Source organism: Nansenia antarctica (assembly GCF_963989245.1).
Source record: "Nansenia antarctica genome assembly, chromosome: 7".
Taxonomy (NCBI): Eukaryota; Metazoa; Chordata; class Actinopteri; order Argentiniformes; family Microstomatidae; genus Nansenia; species Nansenia antarctica.
The window spans coordinates 61725232-61733832 of record NC_137677.1 but is presented as its reverse complement, the minus strand read 5'-3'; the positions used below and the strand labels follow the sequence as shown (position 1 = coordinate 61733832).

The following is an 8601-nucleotide window of genomic DNA, read 5'->3' as shown; positions in this document are numbered from 1 at the left end:
CATTGATTACCTCCTGGCTGGCTGTCTCCCTGAATAACTATTGCGAAATGCCTATCTCTGAATTCATGAGGGTTAGTGTTACAATGAACACAATCTACTCTTCGACGTCCACATTTTAACCCAATTAAGAGAGAAATCCAGCATACATCCATCCCCCCTTTGGGTCTTTCATAAGAAGCATTCATACATGAATCATAATGTTTACATGACACAACTACGACTACTTGCTCCACCCTTAGTGCAATATTTCTAATAGACGTAATGACACGTTTTAAATACTGCATCTAGCGTTTCCACGATATGCAATGCACGGTCACTGTTTACAAAAACTCAAATTTAATAACTAGATTATACCAAGGAAATGTTATAAATTCTCCACTGGATTACCCCAGCAAAGGTGAGATTCAAAGAATTATGTTTTTAAGGCATTTCTGCTTTATTGGGAATCTGGGATAGAGACAGTAGAGCTTGACAGGAAGGATGGGTGAGAGAGAGGAGGGATGACATAAAGGATAGGTCGATGGCCGGAATCGAACCGGAGGCCCTGCAATTCCCTCGAATCAACAGTCTTTTAAACCACAATATAAGTCTTTATTGTATGTATACTCAGAGAGACACAGACAAAGTTCAGTGAAATGTCTGAAGTAATTTCTTCCTTTATAGGGGAGATAGCGTAACCAGGGCAACATTTGGAAAAGTTATTTGTGTGTGTGTGTGTCAACTGTCTTTCTTCCTGGACTTGAGGAAGGGCTGGTGTAGTACATCATGGAGGCGCCTCGCCTGTAGTCATGACACACACACACACACACACACACACACACACACACACACACACACACACACACACACGCCAGGAGACAATGTACGGTAATTATTTTTGGACCAGGGTGATGGTAATGGTATGTGTAGTACTGAAATATATAAATGCGTACTTTGAATATTATTGTAATGTGCATTATCTGTGACACACACCATTTTTACAAATCGACTTAACAACAAGTTACTTACACACCCACAACCCATATCCACACCCACACACCAACACCCACCTTCTGTGGGCCCAGCCCCGGACACAGAACCAGGTCTTCTTTAGATGCCTGGATGATCCCCTCTAGGGACTGAAACAGAAGACAATAGCACACCTCATCACCACCTCATCACTATGACTAACACCTGATCACCACCTCAACACTACGACTAACACCTCATCACCACCTCAACACTATGACTAACACCTCATCACCACCTCAACACTACGACTAACACCTCATCACCACCTCAACACTACGACTAACACCTGATCACCACCTCAACACTATGACTAACACCTCATCACCACCTCAACACTACGACTAACACCTGATCACCACCTCAACGCTATGACTAACACCTCATCACCACCTCATCCTACTAATCACAACACTATTAACTATTACTAACTATACTATACTAGTACTAACACTATTACTATTACCACTATTGCTATTACCACTATTACTATTACTACTAACACTATTACTACTACTAAAGTCCAATGCACACGGCGTGCGATTTTTGTCGCACGACAACATTCGATTCTCAATTCACACCACCGAAGTGAGTGGGTGTGAATGGAGAATCGAATGTTGTCGTGCGACAATATCGCATCGCACGCCGTGTGCATTGCAATGCGTTATTGTTATTGTTATTGTTATTATGGATCCATATAACAGTGACTGAAGCATTCCCACCCAAATCATCCACACATCCACCAAGAAACCCAATGACAGAGAACAGGATAGCGCTCTTGGGTTTGCACCTAGAGAACAGTAGTGTTGTGTAATGTTCCCTCCTTTTTTGAGCTGGGTAAATAGGCTAGGTGCACGATCTCACTACTTCCTGAAAGGCAACTGGTATGAACATATCCTGTCTCACTCTATTGGTTTAATTGATTAATCAGCTGTGCGGTAAACCGTTGGAACACACAGTGCACAGCTGATTAATCAATTAAACCAATAGAGTGAGACAGGATATGTTCATACCAGTTGCCTTTCAGGAAGTAGTGAGATCGTGCACCTAGCCTATTCCCTGGGGCACCCCTTCCCTTATTTCTTAGTCATTGTATTTCCTACATGGGCTCTTCCAAACACCAAAGACTTTGACTCTTGTGTACTTGTACAGTAAGATGTAATAAAAGAGATCCTGATTCTGATTCTATATACGCCACAGCCTCCCCCTGCCTGAAGGCCTGTCTGGGTTAGGGGTCTTACTGAGAAGGTGGAGAGTAGAGTAACTGCGTCGGTCTTGTTGACAGACTTGACTGTGGTCAGACAGTCAGTCACCTGTAGAGCAACAGAGACACACTTAGTGGTCACAGAAACAGTGTTTGTGGCACGCACGCACACACGCACGCACACACACGCACACACACACACACACACACACACACACACACACACACACACACACACACACACACACACACACAGACAGACCGTAGTGACTCAGTGTTTCCCATTTTGACCGTAGTGTCTATAGGACATACCGTAGTGAGGTGATCTGTCTCCTGTCCTGACTTTAGTGTTTCATACCTTAGATAGGTAGTCTTTCTCTACGTGCTCCTTCAGGAGGTCAGCTGGTTTCTTCTCGTAGGACTTGTATGTCTCCAGGTAGCGTCCCGCCTCTTCTGGACTGTCAGGACGGAGAGAGAGAGAGAGAGAGAGAGAGAGGGGGATGCAACCCAAATCAGTGCTAATTCACTGTATTATTGTGCTGTTGAGTTGACGCCTGTGAACTCTGCTGTATTGTATTGATGTGTTGTTGGATGTATGTACTGTATGTCCCATTGAACACATGTAACTGAATGGTACATTTTACATTCTTGGCATTTAGCAGACACCTTTAGATTAGATTAGACTCAACGTTATTGTCATTGCAGAGTACAAGTACTATACAACGAAATGCAGTTTAACATCTTACCACAAGTGCAAATAGTGATATAAGAACATGATATAAATAAAACATGACAATGATAGTGATAGGTAAGTGTGCAATATACAGTATGTGCAATGGTGGTATTGTGAACATCAGTTTAGTTTAGAGGTATATTCTGTTATGAGCTATATACAGTTACGGTAGCTTGTACAGTGCAGCTTGTATGTACAGTTTTCCAAAGCGACTTACAACAAATACATTTGTCTAAGTGAATCATCTATCCACCAGTCATCGCAAGAAAAAGTAATCTATGCTCGGGCCAGAGGCGGTCAAAATGCAAGAAGAAGGAAGAATAAATTAATGTTTTGTTTGGGGGGGGGGGGTGATCATCGGCATCATTCTCTGACGCTGCCATCACCACATAATACCAGTCTTACCTCCAGGCCAGGATCAGAGTGCAGTCGGCCATGATGCAGATACGAGCTAGCTCTTTCAGCGAATGGTGCGGGTCTTTCTACAAGGTGCAACCAATGAGAGGGCAGATTAGGAGAGGGTGGGAGTATGAACGCCAAGTGGCAACCACAGAAAGAGTCTGTACCATAAGAAACTGGGTACATTTTGCATTTTCATACAACTAATATTTCAATTATTATCCCTGACTATGTATAGACCACCTGTGCTCTCTTCCTCGGGTGTGTGTGTGTGTGTGTGTGTGTGTGTGTGTGTGTGTGTGTATGTGTGTGTGTGTGTGTGTGTGTGTGTGTGTGTGTATGTGTGTGTGTGTGTGTGTGTGTGTGTGTGTGTGTGTGTGTGTGTGTGTGTGTGTGTGTGTGTGTGTGTGAGTGTGTGTGTGTGTGTGTGTGTGTGTGTGTGTGTGTGAGTGTGTTTTCTCACCACATCGACCTGCACCAGCAGAACCCTGAGAGTGAAGGTGTGGCCCAGCTGCTTCAGACGGTCGTGGATGTAGTTGGGGTTCAGGTTGTGGTACCTCAGACTAAAAGGCCACAAAAGAAAGAGAGAGGGAGAGGAGGAGGAAGGGAGAGAGAGGTATGACTACATTGTAAGGTAATGGTTTGAGGGGGGGTGGTTTTGAAGGATTTGAAAACTATTTTGTATCAAAATATATTATATCCACTGTGTGTTTAGAGTAGATTTGTTACAGAAGGTGAAAATGAGGTCAGACTGGTGAAAATGCAGTCTCACAAATCGAGGGCTGTTTACCAGACTGATCCAGAGACAGTTTACGAATGTTTTCAGATACCAGCTGCAGGATGGTCTGAAGGGGAATGTCAACCACTGTGAGATGGGTGCTTATATAATTCTGTCTGTGTGTGTGAAAACATCTTTTTGGGTTGGTTGGAGTTGGTTGCGAGCTGAAATGGGAGAGCGAATGTGCCTGTGTCCTATACGCTGCAAATCTGTAATAAATCTATTCTCCTGAGGACCCAGAGACCCGTGTCCGAAGTCCATCATTGAACCTGAAGACCGTATTGTTGAGGGGCAATGCAGAGAGAGACACAATGCAGAGAGAGACGGGAGACCTCGGAGATCAATATCCTCCACTATCAGTTGGTGCCGAGCTGACCCGGATGACGAGGTTGGCCAAACTGAACTTTGACCAGGGGTTTCCAGTGCGTGCAAAACAGCTGTCAGCTCAAAGTGAGTTATGTGTGTTAAGTGTCGCTCATCAGAAAAGAACACATTTACAGTACAGTATTCAACAGGTAAAAGCTGTAACATAAGCTGTGTATACATGATGCTGAAGTGCTAGCGTATATTATTTTGACCTATCTTTAAGCTAAAAGAGACTGTATAAATAAGCAAGAAAAAACCAAATGAATAGCTATTGAATGTTGTTTTAAAGGCCTAGGAAACAGTGATTTTGCCAATACAGTCGGGAAAAAAGGTGTAGGGTACACGTCTATCAGTCAGAATAAACTGGTTTTGTATCACAACATGTTATATCCACTGTGTTTTGAGTATTTAGGGCTATTTTACATTGAATGGTTAGAATTACACAACACAGTCAGAGACCAGAGACATCTGAGATCAATATCCTCCACCATAATCAATATCAACCTGACCCGGATGACGACATGCCAAACTATCACATATCTATCAGTTTGGGGGTAATCTGTGAGAAGTGAGTGGTGGAAGAGAGCAATGTGGACAAACAAGTTAAAAGTCCATGCAAACACCAATGAAGATGTGCACACACACACACACACACACACGCACACACACACACCTGAGGAAGAGAGCACAGGTGGTCTGTCCCAGAACGTAGTCAGGGACGACCTCTCCAAACTCCCACGGTACACTTCTCACAAATTTCAGAACGGGGTTGCCCCTCTGCGCAGAACAGGACAAAACCATCATTCAATATGTATCATGTGATGCTTGTACTTTTTTTTATAGACCATTGTAAAAAAGGCCTAGGCTATTCCTCCATTAATGAGTTTATAAGACATCATGACATGCTCGGTATCAGTGTTAATTCTGGCAGGCTTTTTAGTCACGTAGTCCTTGGTGTTTAGATGAAGATGCACACCAGTTCTAGTCACACCAAGTCACCTCAAAAACCCCAAAACATTTTAGTCTAGCCGTAGTCAGCGACGAAAAAACTCGACTAAAATGTTTTGGAGTTTTTGTGGACTGAGACTGCACCGGAATGTTTTCAGTTTTCATCAACTGGAACTGGAACTGGAACTAAGAACAATGGAGGTGACTTGGTGTGACTAGAACTGGTGTGCATCTTCATCTAAACACCAAAGACTAAGTGACTAAAAAAAAGCCTGACGAAATTAACACTGCTCACAGGGTACAGGAATCTTGAGGTTAATTTCAATACCTTTCTAAGACTTTTTAAAGACCTTGTCAATATTTTTCCAGACCTCACCGCCACTTACGAGCTGTAACCGTTGACATCAGTGACACCTTTAACTTAACAGTTTTAGTTTGCAATAGACTAGACCACTATCCTACAACAGAATTTCCGGTTCATCTTAGTTTTTTTAACAAAACTAATAAATCCACGAACTTTGACTAAAAGTTTATAGGCCTCAAACTCTTTGGACAGAGACTAATTCAGAAAAATATCGACAAAATTCAACACCTCATCAAATCGTGATAAGACTTTTTAATACTTATTAAGGGTCTTGATTTTCCCAAAATTGATTTATCAACTTTTAATACTTTTCAAGACACCGCGGATCCTTCATCCTTACCTGGCGGGGGTTCACCACTATGCTGCTCCCAGAACCCACTGCTTTAGGCCCAAGGCTGACTCCGCCCTCTGACCTCTGACCTTCCTGCTTCTGCTCACTCACATTCACAGTCCTCCGCCCCTCACCCTGCCCCTCCACCCCCGCCCCCGAGGGTCTGGTGGCCTGGTCCCAGGTCTCTTCAGACCCTGTAGAGGTAGAGGGGGCCAGACAAGAATCACCTTGTTGTTGGACCTCTTGACCGGGCTTCAAACCCCCAACCTGACCCCCACTTCCTGACCCAGTGCCAGTCCCAGTCCCAGTCCCAGTCCCAGTCCCGATCCCAGCAGCCACCCTACAGGAACCCTCTGTCCGCAGAGCCAAGGGGAGCCGTTGTGGGGCAGCATCATGTCCTTTGCTCTGGACGATGAACTGTGCGTAGGATAACGGCTGGATGGTAGACTGAGGTGCAGGCTGCGCTGAAGAGGACGCCGGGGTGGAGGTGGAGGTGGAGGTGGAGGAGACACTTGGGCCTGTCTTCGAGGAGGGCTGGAACAGAGGCTTTGCCTGCAAGAGAATTCAGTGACATGAATACAAGTGTGGTTCATGAACATGTGGAGGAGGAGTGTTTCAAAATACCCCTATCTGTGACTAGGATTATAGTCATATTTAATGTTCATAATATTGTGTATTAACTTTACTCCTTGTCTGTTTCAGACTGATTTGGTTGTAGTTCCACATACTTATATCGTCAATGGGGAAGTTAAGAGGTAGAAGTTAGTTACAGTTAGTAGTATTGAGTAGGTCAGCTAGAGTCACTATCATAGCTAGAGAGACAATGGGGAGGTTGTAGCTGCTAAACTGTTTATCAACGAGATAAATCACATTGTTAGCTAAGCTGGTTAGCTAACAGTTGTTATACAACAGTTAGTTCCGACCAAGTCATTTGATTGGACGAGAGGCATTCCATGATATACAGTATAACAGCACTGGGACTTTTAACTATATGTATCACTCCGCCGCACAGGTGTTCTACTAAACGACCGTTAATTAGACTACATGTTTGTGTTCAGGTTGCTAGGCAACAGTCCATTCATTCATTTGAAGTTCAGTTGCGGAACTATTTTCTGCGGCCTCGTCGTACCTACGACCGAATCACAGCCGTGCTGATATTCAGTATAATATCATATAATAATTCACTCCCTCTCGTGTGATATTGCTTAAATATACGATCTACGAACCGGAGCTCTCTCTGTTGTGAAGACAGAATCGTCTAGGTTGATGTTAAACCTCTTCTTTTCCATTTCTGAATGAAGGCATTGCTCTTTTTAGAACATCCAAATACAAAGTTAGCTGATTATGGCAGAGGGTTGAACATTGTCACTGCCGCTTTGTTTTGAACCGGGAATGTCGAGTGTCGATCTCCTAATCAGGCATAACAACATGATCACGGAGTTATCGATTCTAATATTATGTCCGGCGTCAGATTGCACGTCATGCATAGCAAATCAATACCAGAAAGAGCATGAATACTTACTGTTTTTCATTGCTGTCCGACATAGTGTACTTGAAGTCGAATATCTCCTCAAAATACACACACATCTCTGATCTGACTAATACCTTTGTGTAGCGGTAACTGTGATGCTGCACCTCTGCCACTAGAGGGCAGCAGATACCAATTCCAATGTGTTAAGGAGTCTGAGCTTGAAGTATCTCTCTGGTGTGTCATATGGGACCATTATTATTCCGAAGCTCTGCCTGGCCATAAGAGAGCAGTAACGTTTTGTCCTGACCAATAATGCTCTATTGGAGGCAATCTTAGAGGGAACCTCTACTATCCTAGACTTTTAATTTAAATCCATTAGAGGGAGTGAGAGCGAGCTAATGGCAAACTCTGGGGAGAAGGGTAGGGTAGGTAGAGAATCAGAGCACCACATTTAAATGCACCCAAGTAAATCCATCAAAGAAATATCATTCCCTCCCTCGCTCCCCTCCCTTCTCTGCCAGAGAGAGAGAGAGAGAGAGAGAGAGAGAGAGAGAGAGAGAGAGAGAGAGAGACAGAGAGAGAGACAGAGAGTGAGAGAGAGATAGTCTCCTCTCTCCTAGCCTCCTCTCTCCTATCCTAGCCTGCTCTCTCCTAGCCTCCTCTCTCCTAGTCTCCTCTCTCCTAGTCTCCTCTCTCCTAGCCTCCTCTCTCCTAACCTCCTCTCTCCTAGTCTCCTCTCTCCTAGTCTCCTCCCTCCTAGCCTCCTCTCTCCTAGTCTCCTCCCTCCTAGCCTCCTCTCTCCTAGTCTCCTCTCTCCTAGCCTCCTCTCTCCTAGTCTCCTCTCTCCTAACCTCCTCTCTCCTAGTCTCCTCCCTCCTAGTCTCCTCTCTCCTAGTCTCCTCTCTCCTAACCTCCTCCCTCCTAGTCTCCTCTCTCCTAGTCTCCTCTCTCCTAGCCTCCTCTCTCCTAGCCTCCTCTCTCCTAACCTCCTCTCTCCTA

General features: G+C 44.4%; 1 protein-coding gene across 1 annotated transcript; it reads right to left on the bottom strand.

Moving 5' to 3' along the window:
* Positions 1-585: 585 nt before the first annotated feature.
* Positions 586-7496, bottom strand: ercc1 (excision repair cross-complementation group 1). Its single transcript, XM_080537000.1, has 9 exons — positions 7358-7496; positions 6141-6683; positions 5162-5265; positions 3808-3907; positions 3351-3427; positions 2571-2670; positions 2250-2321; positions 1050-1118; positions 586-780 (listed from the first exon to the last, which is right to left on the bottom strand). Exons 1-9 carry the CDS (start codon positions 7418-7420, stop codon positions 718-720), a joined length of 1191 nt encoding a protein of 396 aa, XP_080393126.1. The 5' UTR covers positions 7421-7496; the 3' UTR covers positions 586-717.
* Between the last annotated feature and the right edge of the window lie 1105 nt (positions 7497-8601).

What these genes read in the sequence shown, in the direction of transcription:
- ercc1 (XM_080537000.1), bottom strand. Translation starts at nt 7,420, where the DNA reads ATGGAAAAGAAGAGGTTTAACATCAACCTAGACGATTCTGTCTTCACA. An exon ending in CTCTACTCTCCACCTTCTCA is followed by an intron (nt 1,119 to 2,249) that starts GTAAGACCCCTA and finishes CTTCTGTTTCAG; the next exon opens with TCCCTAGAGGGGATCATCCA. An exon ending in CGGGGCTGGGCCCACAGAAG is followed by an intron (nt 781 to 1,049) that starts GTGGGTGTTGGT and finishes TCATGACTACAG; the next exon opens with GCGAGGCGCCTCCATGATGT.